The sequence below is a fragment of the Mycteria americana genome, chromosome 2, assembly GCF_035582795.1.
Source record: "Mycteria americana isolate JAX WOST 10 ecotype Jacksonville Zoo and Gardens chromosome 2, USCA_MyAme_1.0, whole genome shotgun sequence".
NCBI lineage: Eukaryota > Metazoa > Chordata > Aves > Ciconiiformes > Ciconiidae > Mycteria > Mycteria americana.
In genome coordinates, this window is record NC_134366.1 from 117300356 (window position 1) to 117320184 (window position 19829).

At 41.0% G+C, this 19829-nt stretch overlaps 2 protein-coding genes across 8 annotated transcripts in view; one reads left to right on the forward strand and one right to left on the reverse strand.

Moving 5' to 3' along the window:
- MPPE1 (metallophosphoesterase 1) overlaps positions 1–11895 on the forward strand; it is a 31748-nt gene extending 19853 nt beyond the window's left edge. For all 5 annotated transcript variants that reach the window (XM_075494352.1, XM_075494349.1, XM_075494350.1 and 2 more), the window contains 9 exons: positions 3731–4115; positions 4962–5070; positions 5393–5496; positions 6071–6151; positions 8025–8133; positions 9054–9125; positions 9237–9359; positions 10153–10293; positions 11713–11895. In XM_075494352.1, the coding sequence (XP_075350467.1) occupies positions 3841–4115; positions 4962–5070; positions 5393–5496; positions 6071–6151; positions 8025–8133; positions 9054–9125; positions 9237–9359; positions 10153–10293; positions 11713–11895 (1197 nt within the window). In that variant the 5' untranslated portion in view covers positions 3731–3840. The remainder of the gene's footprint in view (positions 1–3730; positions 4116–4961; positions 5071–5392; positions 5497–6070; positions 6152–8024; positions 8134–9053; positions 9126–9236; positions 9360–10152; positions 10294–11712) is intronic.
- A 1976-nt stretch (positions 11896–13871) lies between these two features.
- GNAL (G protein subunit alpha L) overlaps positions 13872–19829 on the reverse strand; it is a 202887-nt gene continuing 196929 nt past the window's right edge. For all 3 annotated transcript variants that reach the window (XM_075494346.1, XM_075494347.1, XM_075494348.1), the window contains one exon: positions 13872–15501. In XM_075494346.1, coding sequence (XP_075350461.1) covers positions 15355–15501 — 147 coding nt within the window. In that variant the 3' untranslated portion in view covers positions 13872–15354. The remainder of the gene's footprint in view (positions 15502–19829) is intronic.

Here is a 19829-nt window from a genome sequence, read left to right on the forward strand (position 1 = left end):
AGAATAGCATGTATGATGGAAGTATTTTAAGTGCAAAAATGTATCTAATATTTGTTAGTAAGCAAAATAACCATGAATGCTGGAGAAGGAAAGCATCAAACTTCTTTTTGCATGCTAGTCACTTGAGCATTTTTTCCCACCGTTTTGTGGTATAAAGTTATACTTCTAGCATGTTTAAACTTTGGTGACATTATTAAATGAATCAGTAATTGTCCTCATCCACAGGCTGATTTTTAAATGTTGTACAGAATGGTTCTTAAGACATGTAGATGAGGAAAAGTTCAAGGTTATTTCTTCCCTGCCTAAAGAATGTATATGTTGACTGAATACAAAATTGTCATGACTAGCAGAATTTTGCTGTTTGCCAGCTACTGAAGATCAGAGTTTTCCATTACAGAGTATGTTCTCTGCCCCAAAAATTGAAAATAATATGGTGAAAATATTGATCTCACCTGTATGATGAGCTTTTAAAACTTTTAAAAATCAGTTTTGCATCAGGCCACTCCCATATATTTAGAACAAGAAACAGTGAGAAATCATTCAGTCTTTTCTCATAACTGAGATCCTCAAGCTCTAGTAAGAAACCAGATTCTAGTCTAATCTTAATAATCAGCCATGCAAGGAGGAGTAGTAGCAATGTATTGTACAGCAACATGCTGAACCACAGCTCCATCTTGCAGCCTGCGTGCAGCCTGACAGCGTTATTTTTGACCTTGCCATCATGTGTGAGAGGATGTGGGTCTCCGGTCCTTGGGTACCCGTATGTGAGGTTGGGATTACTACTGCATGTGCTTGGTTTCCGGTTAAACAGCTTTTACTTTGGTGCGCAGAGATGTGCAGCCACAGTTCTGAGCGAAGAGTTCAGCTGGGATGCGAGCAGCCATGGGCTGGCAGCTGGCAGAGTGAGGTAGGCAGGGGTTTCTGTCAGCCAGTAGTAGGAGTTGTCTTTCAGCTCCTTCTGCATCACTGACTTTCTGTGAATTTTTTTTTTCCCCTTTTTTTCCCCTTTTTTCTTTTTTTCTTTCACTATCAGGAAAGCTGGAAATGTAGGCTGCAGATGGGAGACCTCTGGCATCTTCCAAATCTGTGGCACAACTCCCAAAATAGTAACAGCTAGCAGCAGAAATGCCGAGACAGGGAATGTGTGTAGAAATGACCGGCTCTGTTTGTGGTTCTGATTGTGTCAGTTGCCGCTTGTGACTTTTGAAAATGGCAGTTTTGCCTTGAAGATATTTTTCTTTTCTACTAATTGCAGGTTTTGGTTGGTTGGGGTATTTTGTTTGTTTGTTTGTTTTTTTCATTTGATGGGATCATTTTACTTCTGAAGATCTGTGGTGGTTTTTTTTTTTTTTTTTTTTTTCACTGATCTGTAACACTGGCTTTTTGCTGCAGCTCTGTAGCTGTTTGGACAGCTTCCGAAGAAATTTGATGTGTGAAAAATAATGTAATGAAAAGCTTCTAGAGAATGCATAGGTATTGATAGTAAAATGACAGGTTTTATTTGTTTTGAGTTTTGTGTAGGTTGTGAATAAGAAGAGTCATAGGGTTTTTTGGTTTTATAGTATTTTTTTTTGACATGCCTAATGCAAGTTAAACAACTTACTGGCATTTTCTGTCCAAATTAGTACTATTTTTATTGAAAGAGGAGACTATCTAGGACTACCAAAGTCTACTTCCAAATCCTGGGGTAGGTGCAGTTAGTGCAGGATAAGGCCATATGAGTTTGTGTGCTTAGTTAAGAATTTACCTATCTTTTGTCCTTGTTGCTGTGTCTGTTGAACAGACATTTCTGCTTTAATCTTGCCTTGTTGTGAGATGTACAAACAAGATCTTGTTGATTTTTATTGCTAGTTAAAGTGCACATGAGATTAATATTAAACAAGGTAATTAGCCTTTATGTGTAGTTCCTCCGTATTGTGAAATTGTGACGTCTGGCCAGTGGCTTTCTCCTGCTAAACTAAGTTAGCTAGAACTGATTTGCATGCAATTAAGTATTAGTCATCCTAACGTTAAATAATGCATATTAGAAATGTTACATGATGCAGACTAATGGTTCTTTGTCTTGAATAAGTACTTTGTAGTGGTGATATGGGAAGCTCGTGTTTGAAAATAAGTGGCTATTATCAAAAAGAGGTTTTGATTGGAAAAATAAGGTAATAATCACATGTCAGTTTTTTATTTCCATGAGACATCAATCAAATGGGCTAGGGCATAGGGCAGTAAAGCAGTTTAATTTTGTTCTGTGTTCTGCATGTTCTGCATGTAACTGAGACCAGGATTTTAGAAAAGATCCACTAATTTTGTGTGGTTCTGTAATTTTGTCCTAGTGTTCCTGATATTTAGGGTCTAAATATTCAAAGGTACTGACTATTCACAGTTCTAATCAGTTTTAATCAATTCAAATGAACATTGGCTGCTAATCACTGTCTGAGTACTGTGTTCTGTAATTGCTAATATCCTAGATATTAGTCCTACGTATGAATTTTTCTGTTGTAGAAAGCAAAACTGCAGTCCCATTCTTGGGTAGGGACAAGACTTTTCTTTGTGGATTTCTCTAGAAGTTTGTTCATGAGCATGTGAAGTAACATCCTTACAGCTCTCCTGGAGTCCCTTTTACTGTGACCACGCTACACTGTTTACCTTTAAAAAGTGGGTCGTTCAGACAGGCAGTACTCCTCGGACTGAAACCCTGAGAGGTTGCATGTGGAACCTGAGTGATCTTACTTGAAAGTAAGGCTTGTATCCCTGTCCTCTCAGCTGGATACTTGTTCCTTGTGGGCACTTGCACTGGACAAGTGTTTCTGCCAAGGACTGTAGAAGAGACACAACTGTGAAAGTGTGGGTATTTCTTCTTTACACCAGGAATAATGAGTTTCTGTTAAATGCCTGTGAATAAGTAAAACAATCAATGAGCCCTGCTACAATTGTGGCTTATCAGTGAAGACATTTGTTTTGGATTAGCCTTTAAAATAGCAGAAAATAATATTGTAGTTTCAAAAGGGGTAAGTTCCCTGTTTGGGTTACAAACTATCCAAGGTGGAAGAAATCAGTAAATACAGTAAGCTTACCAACTTAGGCTCATTTTCCCACATTTCTCTTCAGCTGTAGTGCAGTTTCTGTTTCAGAGGCTTAGATATTTCTTGTCTTCCCCTTGTTAGAAATGAAGCAGTGTTAGTTAACTAGTCAGTATCTGTACCTGTGTTCCTGGTAAGTTCTGGTAAACTTGTTCTGGGATAGTAAATTGCTTTTGGTTCTTGGAGATTATTACAACGAGCCGTATTGAAGGTGGTAATTACATTGATTTGGCGTAGTCATGTTATGTGACTTGTGCCAGAAAGCGGTTGCACGTGGCATTGCAGTGGACAGGATGATATGGATCCTAATGGATTTTTTTTTTTCCTGCTGCTGTTCAAGCTAAGCTCTATCTTTACCTACCTTTGACCCCTACTCACAGTGTTTTCACTGTATAGTTTTAAAAAAAGCATCATGCACCAAGGTCCTGGCTGGCTTTAAACTGATTGCCTTGGTCCTGGTAGGAGAGAGTGCAGTTCTGTGCTCAACGGCATGGCTGTCTGTGTACCTGAAGGAGAAAACCAACTTTGCTTTTCAGGTCAATTACATATTTCCAAATCTTTCAGGGTGACAAGAAGCTGACGCTCTAGGCCTTACATGGTAGCTTTTCACAGGGAATGCTGGCTAATGAATATTTTATTTTGTATTTTCTCCACAGGGATTTTGTACCGATATGAAGCCCAACATGATCCTTTGACTCGCCCCTACTGTTTTCACCTGAGAGAGGAGAACTGAGCCACTGGGAAAGTGTCTTATGCTGGTACCGCAATGCTGAGTTCTAGCTCGACTGCTGTGAAGAATCTTCTTTTGAAGAAGAGGCTCTGTTTCCTGCTGAAACTTGTGTGCTTTGTCAGCTCAGTGTTAATATTTTGTGAATTTTTAATTTATTATGTGGTAATTTTTCAATGTCGATGGCCAGAAGTGAAAAGTGGAGCTCACATGGGTAAAAAAGAGACTTCAACTTCAGTTCTAAAGGCCATAATTTTAGCTGATACTCACCTACTTGGTGAAATCAGAGGACATTGGCTGGATAAGCTAAGAAGGTAATAATTTTTTGGAATAATCTCTTTCCTGGTTTTAGAGTTTTTAATAATAGCTAATGGGACAGATGTTTAAAACCAATGTTGTGGTACTTGTAAGAAGTGTGCATGCTGCCTCTGACTTGCCTATTTAGATCTGCGCTGGATAATAAACCAGTGTTGAAAGGTTAATGAATGGGACTTACTGAGGCAGTGCAGTCTTGAGTGTCCAGGTAGTATGTGGGTGTAGATGCCTGAGCATTTTCGATGGGTCAGATAGTCTTTTCCAGTATGTAACTATTTACAGAATGCCTTAAAAATGAGCCAGATAACCTGGATGTCCCAATAGTTAATACTTTTAATTGCAGAGATAAGGAGGCTGGTAGAAGTTTGTCTCTGTAGTAGAAGAATCAGAGGCAAAATCACATCTAAAACCAAAGATAATCCAATCATATGCCTATAAAACCATGTCTCTGTTAGTCCAAAAGAAGAAAAAGCAGAATGTTGAAAGAAAGTACTAATTCTACCATGATATGAACATTATAAACTTTTGCTGCAGAAACAGTAGCATAGTAAAACATGTGCAATAATTCACTGTTCTAATTAATTGCTGTTTAATGGAATTGTAATGAAAAATAAACAAGCTGGTATTACTTCTTGCATGAGTTGGTCCTGATTGTGTTGTGGTGGAATTACCCACCAGGTAAGATGCACCTACTGTACTTAAAGCTGATTTCTGATATGAATTTCATATTAGCGCTTTCAGTGTGTAGGAGCCATCTTCCTGTTCCTGCCAGGCTGTGTTTGTATATTTAGAGTTGAGGATCCAGAAGTTAGGCCGTGATGACTGGGTATGTATTTTCCTTTCAGGGAATGGCAAATGGAGAGATCTTTCCAAACTGCCTTATGGTTACTGCAGCCAGATATTGTTTTTATTCTGGGAGATGTCTTTGATGAAGGAAAATGGAGCTCACCTCAGGTATGACATCAACAGCTCTCCTATTTCAAAAAATGAGGATTTCTTGAAGGAAATGTATGGCAGAAGAAAGCAGACTAGGTATGCAAGGCTTTCTTTAATATTAATATAGTTGTCCTACTGGTAGAATTTCTAATGTTTTAGATATGAGTTGAAATGGTGTGATTTTCCTTCATTTTTGGTAGTATCTTGGCACTTTTCCCCCTCATATAAAACTTATAAAGTGTAAACATCTCGCTGAGTGTGTGCTTCTGTATTATATGCGAGTGGTGCCCTTTGATACTGTCGAACAGCATTAATTTCTCCATTTGTTTTTTTCATGCAGGCGTGGGCAGATGATGTCAGGAGATTTCGGAAAATGTTTAAGTATCCAGTTTCTACTGAGCTCGTGGTTATCGTTGGCAATCATGACATTGGATTTCATTATGAGTAAGTCTTGTCAAGTGAAAGGAGTACGCAAGTGCCACGAATGAAGTGTCGGCATGCATACAGTAATTGGTCTTGTGTCTGAGTGACTTCTTGTGTGTTTATACAGAAAGTTTTTGATCATAACCAAATTAGAAGGGATTGTAATTTAGAGCACGATCTTAGAAGGTATTCATCTGTACACAATGCACCCTAAGAATACATTTTAGAGCAGTTTTCAGGCTACTTTTGTGCTTCTCTGAGCATATGTGAAGTTCAGAAGTCTTGAAGCTGCTTTTGCTTGTGTTGGGGGTCTTGTCTGAGGATATTCCCTTTCCCATTATCTTGGCATAGAAGGGTGTAAGTAAGTGCCCTCGCCCTGTGGTACTTCCATAGGATGGCTGTGCTTACCCTGACGTGACTGGGACAGAGTACACTGTGGGTGTCAGAGCATTCACCTGAGTTTGCTGAATGAATGTGCGATCTAGATAATGGAGCAGCAAGCTGCACAAATGGTCTACAAACTGTAAAGCAACTGTGTCAGATGATTTACAATGCCAATTTCTTACCTCAGTTGTCTTTTTGCTCTGTGACACAGAATGACTACTTACAAGGTAAATCGATTTGAAAAGGTTTTCAACTTTACTTCAGGAAAGCTAATAACTCGAAAAGGAATAAAGTGAGTATATTTAATTTTTTTTTCAATGGTTAGAGTAGTGATTACTGAACTAGCAGACCCAAGTGATGAAAACTGAGAACTGAAAGTGATATTTCTAATGAAATAGTATTGGAATGTTTAACTTGGAGCCTATGGTTTTTTTTTTTAAACTTTGTATCCAGCTTGTGATACCTTAAACATCAAACACTTTGTACAAACCTGTAGTTTGATGTGCAGTGGAAGCTGTACTTTGAGCTAGGTGAATTGTAACAATTTCCTTTTAAATGGAAAAGTACCGTGGAGTCAGAATCAAATTCTCTGGTTTGCCTTTTTACTTCCTTGCAGCTGGTAATGACCCATGGCTGTAAACATAACAGAAGAATAGGATTCAGTAAAGAAGCACAAACCCCCTCTGTGCTTACAAGTTAAGAGTTTCATTAATTTTAATAACTTCTTTAGTCTGCAGAACTTAACTCGTTTGAGGAATTTGGGAACATAGCAGTTGCTTGTCCATGGTTTTTCCACAGGGTGGGGTAAAAATGCACAAGCTGGTTTTGGCTTCGAGTAGGCCTTGTTACAGAGCTTGTTCTCCCAGTTGTGCGTCTGTGGCTGCAGTTGTCTGCCGTGTGCCCTTTTGTTACCTTTAGATACCATGCAGGAACCCGATGAGGGAAAGCAATAGCGGGTTTGTGGAAAGGCATTTGTCTTTAAACCTCAGATACATGAAGCAAAGACCCATTGCCACTCTGCATTTGGCATGTATGCCATCAGGTTATAATCAGTCATGCAAAAGTAAAATTCAAAACCTACGGGTTTACACTGGTTCCTGTAATTAAGCAAGCATTAAAAATATTCTGAGCAGGTCTAAAAATGGCGTGTCTGTTTTAGGAAGATCTCTCAGCTTCACGAATGCTGTTGTTCATCGTGCAGATTTGGGGTCCTCTAGATATGTATTTCAGCTGTTTTAAATAGCTATTAAGGAATGTCTCCATGTCCCCTTTGATAAAACGGCACAGCAGAATTTTTGCATGCAGCCGCAGATTGTATGTCTCGTATCATATTCATTAACTGAAATGAGCTGCATTATTAATGAAACGTTCCCGGGTAAACTATTATATAACAAATCTATGGTATAAAAGCAACTTAATTTGATAAAAGAGAATTCAATTTTTTGTGGTTTTGACCAGTATCTCTTAAGTGGAAGCATTCACCTCATTTATGTCTGTAAAACATACTGAATTGAACTGGGAATGTATCTCTTGAGTCCTGAACGAGTGACTAAACAGGTATGACACTTGTGGCAGAAGTTCAAAGTTCATTTGAAATCTACAGGGAAATCTTTTTCTGTTACAAATAAAATCCTGTTTTCTGTGTGAGAGACCGCAAAGTACGAAACTAAGTTTGTTCGGGGTAGCCAGCCAAATGCGATGCTGTTTTGCTTTTCAGTTGTTCTGAAGAAATTGAATGTCTAAAATAATGTCTCTGAGATCTAAAATGTGTGTGGGGAGAGAAGCAAATTCTCCTTTCCCTCAGAATTCAGCTTAGTGGGCTTCTAACATTCCACTAGAATACCACTTAAGTATCCGTTATAATATTAAAAAAAAATCTTGACGTGTAAACGTGAAGCGTAGCATACAGGGTATTGTCCAACCTAATCAACAACCGATTATAAAGCAGACTACCGGGTAGAGAAACAGCTACGGAACGGATACTCAAGATTTATAGCACGTGATTTTGGAAGCTGTTACCTTCTGCTGTTTTGCTGAGCTGTGTCCAACTTTGGAACACTTGCATCTTATAAAATGAAGTTTATCCCACACATGTGCATGAATAGCAAATGCTTTCCTGTCCTCCCCACCTCCCTTCTCTTTGCCTGCTCCCTGGTATTTTCCAGCTTTGTCATAGTGAACAGCGTAGCCATGGAGGGTGATGGCTGTGCTGTCTGCCGTACTTCAGAGGCAAAGCTTGTGGCGCTTTCTCACAAACTGAATTGCTCCCAGCAGGTAAGAATTTATTAAAGATTGGATTATAGCCAGCAGCTCGGCTGCTGCAATGGGAATACCGATACTGCAGCAATAGTCAGGATATAACTACGACTCTCCTGAAAAAGAAATCTGCTTCCAATTGATATTGCAACTTGTTAGCAAATCTTTCTTCTCCTCATTTGCCTCTTACCATTTCTACTTAACTATTAACTGTGTTGCTGTGTGTTAATGGTGTTAACTTCCTTGTCAGTGCTGCCAAGAAACAGAGGGTGTCATTTCCTCTGTTCCAAGGAATGGCAGAAGTTCTGTAACCCTCCCTTTGACTTAAGATACATAATAATCCCTGCATTTATATTCATGCATATTGCTCTGGTTTATATCCTTCAAGCTAGCCTATTCTTTTAGTTTTCTGATTCTACTGGAGTCCTGTCTTGATAGCCTAGTAATGTTTTAATTGTAGTATTTTTTCATCAAACCCAATTGCTTCTTGCATTTCATTTCTCTTCTGTTTTTCACAGGCCGACTGGGTGCATGGTAGGCAGCCGAATTGACTGGGTTGGCAGTCAATCAGGAAACCAGCTCCCAGTGGCAAAATCACTAGACTCTAACTGCTCTCTCTCTCAGGCTGCCCTAAATCTGTTTTGCCTTGTTTGTGCAGTGAGATTCTGCTGTTGCTTTCTGCATTCAGAGAGAGTGCAACCATATTTGCAGCATATACAGAAAGGGAAATGAAAGCATTTCCCCTTCCATCCACAGTAGAGGTTCTTAAACACTGGACAGTCTTTAAATGCTGTACTCTGAGCTGATACTGCTTTTTGCAAAAAACAAAACAACAAAAAAAGCCCAACCCCTCAAAGCCTAGCTATTGTTTAATTCCCTTCCCACCCCTATGGAACCCATAGGTGAAGACAGTATGTACGGATTGATTTTATTCACAGAAACCGAATCATTCCAACAAAAGGTGCAGTGATGTGGAAAAGCTTCCAGCTTCGGAACCCATCCTTTTACAGGTGTGTTAGAGGTGGGGTGAGGCAACACGTTGACATGTTTTTAGTGTATTTTTTACTGTTCCAGAAAGGCTGGGTCGTTAACAACTGATCCTTGCTTTGGATGTCTCCCAGCATTACCCTCTCTATCGGAAAAGTGATGCTGAATGCAGCGGAGAAGATTCTGCTCCTCCAGAGGAGAAGAACATCCCATTTAAAGAAAAGTATGATGTACTGTCTCAAGAAGCATCGCAAAAGGTTTGATATATTAGGAACTTGAGTATCGGTGCGTGGGTTGGGAGGGGGATGTGAGCGTGGATATATATATTAGATTAAAAAACTTTGGAAAGGATGTTAGCTGAGACAGACTGCAGCTGCTCCCGCTGTAATGAGGCCTTTGAGAGGCTGCTTGTTAGAGCTGCTCCCCTGAGGATCATCGCGATCGTGGCCTTGATTCCGCTGGGCTTCCCAGGTAGAGGCCGTAAGTCCTGGTGCTCTTAAGTCTGCTGCAGTGCTGTTACCTCCAGTTTAGCATTTTGTACTCTACGTACTGTGTAGATTACTGACAAACCTAGTAGAAAGCCACTATTTTCCAACACTTGGAAAGTACTGCTTTTGCTGAACTAGTAACTACAAGAAAATGTAAAGTCAAAGTATTCCCTAAAAATCTAATGGTCTGATGTTTCCTTCTGCATAAATGTCTTCACTCAAGGTTGGCAGTACAAGATTCTCCCTTAGCCAAGAAAAAAGCATTGCTTTACTAAACCCAAGGTTTTTCTGTTTGGGATGTCAACAGCATGCTATTGCCTTTGTTTTTCTGACCTGTATGGCCAAAAAAAAAAGTCCAGTATTTAGGATGAGGGCCAAATGGGTATGATTAATACTACAGTATCAACATGTCTTATTGGAAAACAGATGTTTACACAAACCACTTTGTGAGAATATTAGAATTGCCATCATTTCATGCTGTTAGAAGAAAAAAAAGGGGGTTTAAGCTCAATTTCTTTTTAGTTAAGACTTAATTTCTGTGCTTTACCATTTTGTGTTCTAGCTGATATGGTGGTTTCATCCCCGTTTGATTCTCAGTGGGCATACGCATAGTGCTTGTGAAGTGCTGCACGCTGGGAAAATCCCAGAAATCAGCGTCCCGTCATTCAGTTGGAGGAATAGAAACAATCCTAGTTTCATCATGGTAAGTTTTAATTTTTTTATTTTTGTCAGATAACTTTCATAAATAAATCAACATGGCAGTCAGCTATATTTTAAAACTGATTCTACCTGTAAAAACAAAAAAATAAAAAAGTTGCCTACCCACCCAACCCACTCAGTACACTGCATCCACTTTATAAAGTACATCTGTGGGAGCCACATGTTCCGTGTGGTACAAAGCAATGCTGTTAAAGGTCTAATTAGTATCTGGGTACAAGCATCTAACATTTTCTTATAAAGAGGGTGCATTGTAAACTATTGACTTGTAAAAATAATCAGTATTGTGCACTGAACAGTAGAAAGACTAGTTTGGCTTGGTTGATTTACCAACTATGAAAACAAGACCGTATCCACCTCAAACTCTTGCATGGTGATCGTGGTTTCAAACTTGTGCATTAACCACTTCACACAGTGAAAACATTTGTCACACGCCAATAGTCTGCCTCCTCATTTCCAATTCACATTTATACAGTGTGTTGGTTATGCTCTCGCAGGCAGTTCCAGTGCTCAGTATATCCTTAGAGGTAAATCAATTAGTTTCCCAGTTCAAAAATAAAACAGAACTCCTAGAAACTTGGAGTAAGAAGCAAAACCTACAATCTGTTTACAGAGTAGCCTGTGCCTTGGGGGGGAAATCTTTTGTGTATGTTTACTGCTGTTGAGTTTAGGCTGCTCAATACACAGATAACCCCAAACTTGTAAATCCATTTTCTGCAACGGTTAGTATTTCTTGTTGAAAGTAGTTCTGTTTATTCCATATTCCTGAGAGTAGCTGCCTTCAAACTACACACGCTCTCTGCACACGCCAGACAGTGCATCTTCACTGCAAAACAAGAGGTTGGCTAATGAAAGTTGCATCGTCTTCGCTACTGTTTTAACTCGGCCTCGGTCCGTTGTAAACTTTAATTTGAACTGCAAAGTCAAGCCAAAACCCAATGAAGTTCTTTGTTGTTGAAGTTCACGTTCGTAATTTGGATTAGCCAACGTGTTTTTTGCAGCATGTACTGGGTAGGAGGAGGACTTGGGGGGGAGGAAGGGGCACATTCACAAAACCTAACTTTAGCCTGGGAAGGCTCCTTCCAGGTGGATTTACAGCAGCTAAAGTTAGGCTTCTCTTGAAGGCAGATCAGATGAGGAGCCCAGCTCTCTATTTACGCTAGATGGAATATAGGGAAGATTGGCCTCTGGGCTAATGTTGGCCTGGTGAATATTCCAGTTAGTGCCCAGCACCGCAAGGTACGGACTCTTCAGCCCCCTGGAGAAGGCACTGGTACTAGGAAACTGGCCCCAACCCTTGCCACCCAACACAGAATTTAGAACTCGGAGATCTGACAGCCGTGGTGTTATTCCTGATTCAGAACCCACTGTAACAGCAAAGTGACAGTCTTCATTTCTTTTCCAGGGCAGCATAACACCAGCTGACTTCTCCCTCCAAAAATGCTTCCTTCCGTATGAGAGCAGAGTCTTTACTATATACTGTGCAGCAGGTGCTCTGCTTGTAATCCTGATACTAGCTCATTTTCAGCTTCTCACGCCACCATTTTATTTTGCTCAGCGTTTAATCAGTAAGCATAAAGCAGTATGAAGAGCCAGACATCTGCATTCAGTCACTGAAATACCAAAGCTGAGAACAGTCAAACATCAGACTATATTCATGCCAGCAAAGGACCTAATTTGATTGCTAGTCTGAAGGCAGGTTGCATTTACACATACCATAGAAGTCCTATACAGCTGATATGACTACTACAGGATAAATAATTAACTGAAATGAACGTTTCATGCTGTACAAAAATACTGTATTCTACAATCAAATGAGTCCTTTTCCTGCTATAATTTTTGTATCAAATATGTATATTAAAAGCGTAACTGTACATTATGTAAATCCTATAGCCTCATCACTTATCTGCACTAGTGTCTTACCCTGGTGGAGGCTCAGTCCTGCAAACTGGAAACGTTTCTTTGTTTTATTGCTGCATGGCCCTTCTAATGTCGTACTTCTGTTTGTTAGGGTCAGGCAGAAACTAGATACATCAGCACTGAGAGATGCGGATTTCCGTAACCTTTTTAGGATGTCATATGTAAGGGACTGTGGTTTGGGACAAGAAATCTTCCAGTTCCTGACATGTTAAATTGTTAGCTGACTACAATTTGCAGTTATCGTCTACCAGACAACAACGGGAAGAAGCTCGTGGATCCAGTTTGCTGATACGCACTTGAAACCTGCTTAAAAAAAAAAATTCGGGTGACACCTCAAGCTGCTATTTTTAAAAAGATGTGCTATGATGAGCTTAAAAAAAGAGGGCCCTATTGCATCCCAGAGATCTGTGTGGTGAGGGGCCCTCCAGTTGCTGATCTTCTGCAAGAAGGAAGGTCAAATACAGCTGCAGTAACATTATCCTATGTCTTGGCCCTCAGTCTACAGACAGATAGGGATAGGAATGCGCATTACTTTAGATTCCTGCAGGGCCGCCAAGTTCTGTTAACTGATTGTAGAGTCACGTTTTGAACTGCACTAGCTCTTCCGGGGGGGAGGCGGAGGCCACCAGCCACGCTGCAGCACGCTGCAGAGCTGGGCCACAGGCCCCTGCCTGGAGGGCAGCGCGGAGAATGTAAAATCTGAGCTTGGCGTCTTCATGTGCTGTGTATGAGGGAAGAGGCGACAAGGCTACTGCTTCTCCCCACCCGCCCCAGAAAAACCAGAGGGACTATTTCACACCAGGACCAGTTTTCCTGCTGACATTCCTGCAGAGGCTGGGAGCTCTAGCCCGAACTCCTGGGCTGGGGGCTGTTTTTAAAGAAAAGACTATCTTCTGTTATTCGCTCTATTACTTTCTTTGGCATGGGAAGCGAGAGAATCTTTGCATTTGGGAATTTTGTTTATTATTAGCTTATTCCACCCCGCCTTTCACTTTCTGGGAAATATCTGATGACTAAATTGAACATACAGATATCAAAGTATACACATTTCTGGGAAGAGGAAATGGTCATATTATAGTATCTAAAATGGGATTGTTTATCGTCAAATAGGAATGAGTTCTCAATTCGTCTGTAGTCTGAATTTAAAAAGATGACTGATTGGGGTTTATAACTAATAAGGGTGCTTACAGTAAAAAGTTAATCAAACCTGCTGATTTATATGCCAATGTGGGGAATGCGTTAGCTCTTTATCTCTCCCTAAATTTAAAATGAAGTGGGGGGAATGGTCCAAAGTGTGATTAAAACACTCTAATAAAGTAATGTAGTCTAACACTTCTCTAGGTTTCTGTTATTGCAACTGTAATTTTAGACATTTGTACAGGTTATCTTGGACACAGGAAAAGTATATAGTCACAGACATAAAACACCTATGTATAAAATATAAAGCAGTGTTATAGTTACTAAAAAGGACATGCCTTATTGCTACAGCAATTCTTGCTTTTTATATATTGTACTGTACCACAACTTGTTTTGAGAATGTCATTTGCATAAATTATTCAAGTTTGAGAAATATTCACACATTTTGATTCTACAATATTTAAAATAAAACAATTTTCTAATGTGTCTCTTTATTAAAAGAGAAATAAAAATGTCATCTTGTAATTCTCTTAGGCCAGACACAAGGGTTTATACACCTTTTTTTTTTCTTCTTTCTCGCTATTTACTTGCACAATGAAAGCCGCTGTTGGTACAAAGATTGAAGAGCTCTATATAATGGTGCTTTACACATTCACAATCGGTCTGTGCAATTGTGAAGTTCTATGAATGACCAAAGAATTACCAAACATATTTTCTAAATATAAAGGAAAAAAAAATAATCCTTGGTTCCCATTAAAACAACACCAGGTTGCAATTTGGACACTTGAATGAATTCCAATGTTTTAAAGCTGAGACTTCAAAAGAGAAAGGCATGTTTGCTGCAACATCCGGTGACTGTAATACCTTACTTGGAAAGGTAAGTGGTTAATTTGCATAATTTATAATTTTTATACTAAAGAGCATTTTTATATAAACCAGAAAAAAACCCCTAAACTCTACAGATAAAGTTCTTACCTCCAGTCACTGCTGCAGGTAAGGTTGACATCAAGCTGTACAGCGCAATCAAAAACATACTTACATCTTAGCTCATTTTACAGGTACAGCCATAATCAAGGCACAAAGATCTTCTACAAGTATTTTTCTTCAATAAAGTTGTACAAAATAATATTACATTTTACAGTCTGTACAATATAATAAACCAGCAGTAAAACAAAAAAAAAAATATAGGGAGAGGACTGTTGTCCAAGAATGATCTGAACTAAAAGGATCATTTGTGGACAGCACAAATAACATAAGTGAGGGTGGTAAATTTTCTGCCTAGATGCAACAGGCTGAAAAGTAGCTGTAATTCAAATGCCTGAGGTGTGCAGAGACACTTAGCTCCAAAACCCCAGAAAAATTGCTTTGTCTTCACTATTCCTCTCATTATCTACTCTACTTCCTGTGCCAGTAACGGCTTAAAAGAGGAGGTCACTTTATCAGTTGACCTGCAACTCAGAAATGCTAAAAACTGTGACAGAGTAATAAATATTGTGGTGCTGCTACATTGTGTGTCTACTTCCTCAACAGTATTTAATAACCTGATACAAAGTGCATTAATCTTTTTTTCACCCATCAAGTACTCTTCAATGTCATGTTAAAAAGGAAACCCACACAGAGGGATAGGTATGACTAGTGTCATCCAGCTGACATACCAGTTTGAACTGACGTTAGTTAACCTGCTGGAAAAAATTTAGCAGGTCACGTTCAGATAAAAAAACAAAACCTAAGGGAACAGAGGTAGCCGAAGGGCTTAGTGGAATGATGAAGAAGTGGCATGTCAAAATAAAGCACAAAAATAGTCCCAAAAAGCATGAAGGAAAAACAACCCAAACTTGCTTCAAATCAGCTTTAAGGTTAAATAATTAAAGTAAACAAAGTGAGGAGACCGACATTTCTATAGTATATTCTTCCACCCTGTGTGGGGTAGTATCAAGAGAAAGAGTAAGGAGCAAAGAATTTAAAACCACAGGTTCCACGGTGATCCCCCTCACAAGAGTTCGTACTGGCGGAGATGCATCCTTTGAATGATGTCTCGACAGTCGTTGAACACTCTGCGGATATTTTCTGTGTCCACTGCACATGTAAAGTGTGGGTAGCAGTAATGCCTGCCGTCTCCGCTCGCCGTACTTATCCTCTGTGGAAAGAGCGAGGAAAAGAAGGGTCAGGTGCTGTGCCAGGAGAAGTTTCACATCTCAGCGGTCTATAGACTTAGGGAGTACCAACAAACCTGGGAAATTCTGTGTAGAGATCATTAAAATAAATAAATAAAAAGAAGGAAGGTCTGCGGCCTAGTCCAACATGAATCACAAATTTGAAACAAAGATTAAAAAAATAAAAGTTATGGCTAATATTATGGGGGGGTCAGTATATTACTACTTTGCAAGAGCCACTGATGCTACCATCATTTGCACAAGCTATTATCATTTGCACATCACTGTGCAGCTCATCTGTGCTGCTGACAGCACTGCAGTCTGCCACACAGCTGTCCCAGGATTTTTTTTTTTTTCCTCTTTTTTGGTGCCATCATGTGGCAAATTTTTGAACTCTTGTTTTAAATCAGCAACACAAAACTGAAAACCTCCCAGCTGTGAAGGTAGTAGCGGCAGAGAAGAGCACCCTACTGCTTCTTGACGCTGAAGGCCCCTGAGCGCACCTAACAAGCCGGCTGAAGACTTGGTATCATTACTGAGACTAGAACATGGTGCAATTATCGCTAGAGTGGACGGGTTCCCATAGAATAATAAAACATACACAAATCCAGTAAACATCAGGCCACACAGAATTAAGTTTTCGCAAGGCTACTGCACAACTTTTTAGGTTGCTAACTTAAGCTCCAGCATCACTTCACCTGTTGTTATCTTGTTAAAATTCCCCAGAATCTAAAAAAATATTTAAAAAAATCATAATTTTGTTCTGTGCTACTACAGGACTGATAAATATAAATCCTTTCCAGATCATCTTGAAGAATATATACAGAATGTCACGAAAGCAGAAGGTCAATTCTTGGGATAATAATTTTTATAAATATTTTCCAAATTTTATTACAAATTATAATGGCTAAACAACAAAAGTGTTTTCTCTCTCTGGCTACACTGTATGTTTTTAACACAGTGATTTATTTTCCATGTGGGATTGACCTTTTAAATACCTACAGCTACAGATACGCAAAACTGTAGACATTTAGAAGCCCTGATTTACGTAACTAGATCAACAAGAAATTGCAGATTTTTGCAGGTAACTTAGGTAACATTAGATATTCAACACTAATTAAATAGGGGGCTTCCAAATGTATACTAAAAATTATTGTCTTCTTACTAAGCTACACTCAATACCTAGTTCAAGGATTTCCCTCACGAAAAATATTAATAATGTAGTCAATTGATAAGTTGTTCAGACCATATTTAAAGCATGAAGTACACTAAACAATAATGAAACGAGAAAAAAAAAAGGTTTACAAATTACTGCAATGGTGGCAAGATGCTGAAACTCAATTAAAATGTAGATTGTATTTGTCTGCCTGCAGGCTACAGGCCTCCAAATCTCCCAGAAAGGGTTGGGGAGTGTTGTCTTGTAAAGTTTGGGAAATCAGTCCCTTAGGAACCCAAGGGCTGAAAAGACAGTGGTGTGCATGGACATTCACGAGGATACTAACGTTAAAACAGTACAAAGTGCAACAGAGGTTCTATTTTTGATAAATAGCTGCTTTACATTTTTTTTCCCTGCAGATCTGTTCTGCACAGCAGTGGTATAATGCTGCCACTCAGATGCAGCAAGGAGAGACCAGTTACTAAACCTTTTTTTTTCCCTGGAGAAAAAAAACAATTGTCCCCCAAATGACAGTCCAGCCTGCCTTCCAACTACTGCTGCACTTTGTCAGTCTTCACTTGAAAACCTTGGAGGAGTTTGGCCCTGGCCTCTTACAGGGATCTGTGGCTCTTTTGCTCCGCATGGCTTGAGACCTAGATCTACATATGCAGCCTCCAGCTGCTATTGCCATGCTTGCCCTCATCCCTTCCAGTGCGCTTCCTTCGAGCAGCACGGTCTCAGTACACTGTTAACAAGCACATTAACATCTCCGCATGGCCTGCACACAGCAGTTACTTACCGTAAGGATGCGAGAGGGGGATCAGAATCCCGGTCTGACGTGCTCTTTCTAGGACTAAATGTTATACGCTGTCACTGAAGGACAATGTACAAACGCTTTCAGGGCCACCCAGACGTGGGTAGTAGAGAGCACAGCACCTTACCGACCCAACGTTCAATCTTTTTCTTGTGTTTCAGTAAAATAAGTGTTCTTTAACTAAGTGCTCGCTTGTGTTTGCCATGCAGTGATTCCACTAACGTCTATGGTAGTAAGCTGCCTACAATGTTCTGGCGATACCTGGTTACTTATAAAGCATGTCAAAGGATGTATTTTCAAAATGTTAAGTTTTTTTTGTCCCCTGACAGCTCTGTAGTTCTCTCATTTCAGGACAAATGCAATATTTTCAACCCTGCTCAAAACTCATTCTGAATAGTAGCGTGTTATTTAGCACCGGTTCAGAGGGGAAAAAAATATCCTCTGGGACAGCAGTGAAAGTACATTTACCTTCCTATAACACAAAAGGGAACATTTAATACTGGCATGCTTATACTGCAGGGGTCAGGACAACAGTTTTCAGTGAGGAGCCAAACACGCCATTTGTGTGTTTGAGCAGCAGCTCCTCCACCTCCAAGGTTCAGATTTTTAAAAACCAGCACTGACCAGAGGGGCCATGCCACTGCTTTAACAGGATTTACCTATACACTGGGGACATATCAAAACAAAACATCAGCAGCTGGAGAACCCTGTGTACAAAACACCAAAATGGGGCTGGGGAGTAGCCTAAAGAAGGAGCGCACGAGCACGCTGCCTCCATGAAGAGCTTGGGAGGAGAAAGGACATGCCTGTGCCGAAGAAAGTAGACTCTCCTACAAGATACGTTTCCAGGAATGGGACACGCCCTCCCCAGCCCAGCCTTGCAGCACGGGCACCGGCCGGGCATGCGTCCTGCCAGCCCTCGCCCACCGCTCCCCCTGTTAAAAACCAACAGTGCCGAGCAGCCAGGCCTGCCGCCCAAGCCCCCAGAGGCCACAGGCCCCCGCACCAATTCTGAAATCAGGCGCCGATGTATTTTGCCTTCCTAATACTCATCTACTACTGTGTAGCAATAGTTGTTGGAAATGTTGCAGACAACACCAAGTTGTGTGGGAGTGTTGATCTGATCGAGGGTAGGAAGGCTCTGCAGAGGGACCTGGACAGGCTGGATCGATGGGCTGAGGCCAATTGTGTGGGGTTCAACAAGGCCAAGTGCAAGGTCCTGCACTTGGGTCACAGCAACCCCATGCAACGCTACAGGCTTGGGGAAGAGTGGCTGGAAAGCTGCCTGGAGGAAAAGGACCTGGGAGTGTTGGTTGACAGCTGGCTGAATATGAGCCAGCAGTGTGCCCAGGTGGCCAAGAAAGCCAATGGCTTCCTGGCTTGTATCAGAAATAGTGTGGCCAGCAGGACTAGGGAAGTGGTCGTGCCCCTGTACTCGGCACTGGTGAGGCTGCACCTCGAATACGGTGTTCAGTTTTGGGCCCCTCACTACAAGAGAGACATTGAGGTGCTGGAGTGTGTCCAGAGAAGGGCAACGAAGAAAATATACACCTTTTCTTCCTTGCACCTGGCTAAAGACATCAGACCCCTCCCCAGTCTGTATGCTGAGCTTATTTCCCCTGTCCCCTTTGTCCCTCACTCTCCAAAACCTCAGCCTTTTCTGCCTGACCCCACGAAACGCAGTCACTGTTTCTACTCAGCCTTCACTCACCGTGCCCTCCCCGCTGGGCCCAGGCATGGCCTCCATTACTTGGGGCACATGCAGGCTGTTCAGACCATTTACGGGAGCAGAAACACCTCGCTTGCAAGACTTCCATTTCAAACAGCCCAAGAGTTTACAGCAGCTGTTCAAATGACTACGTCCCTTTGTTTCTTTACGCTGAGGAACCAAGCATAAACCCAGGAGAGAGACACACGAACACTGCTTATGGAGGAGATGCTCCCTACCAAGCTTGCGGCGGTTGCAGGGAAAGGGGGCAAAGCTGTTTTGGCCCCGTTTCGGCCCCACGCCCGAGCCCCGGGGACTGCCCGGCGGCTGGCAGGTGCTGGCCCCGGCCCAAATGCTTCTCCTGCCCCCAGCACCCGCAGCTGCAGAGGACCTCCGCAGCCACATGGTGTTTTTTTATGTGGTTGCAATGCCTACGCCCCCTCCCTACCTGCTTCGTAGGTGGCCTCCTTCTGTAATGCCCGTGAGTCATGGCAGGTAAGGACCTTGCCTTTGACGTGTTTTTTTTAAAATAAAATAGATAAAGGTGGGGAGTTTCACCTCAGTTTCCCCACAATTTGGTTCTCTTGGACCCGCCTTCCAAACTGGATGTTGTCACCTGCTTCACAGCATTTCA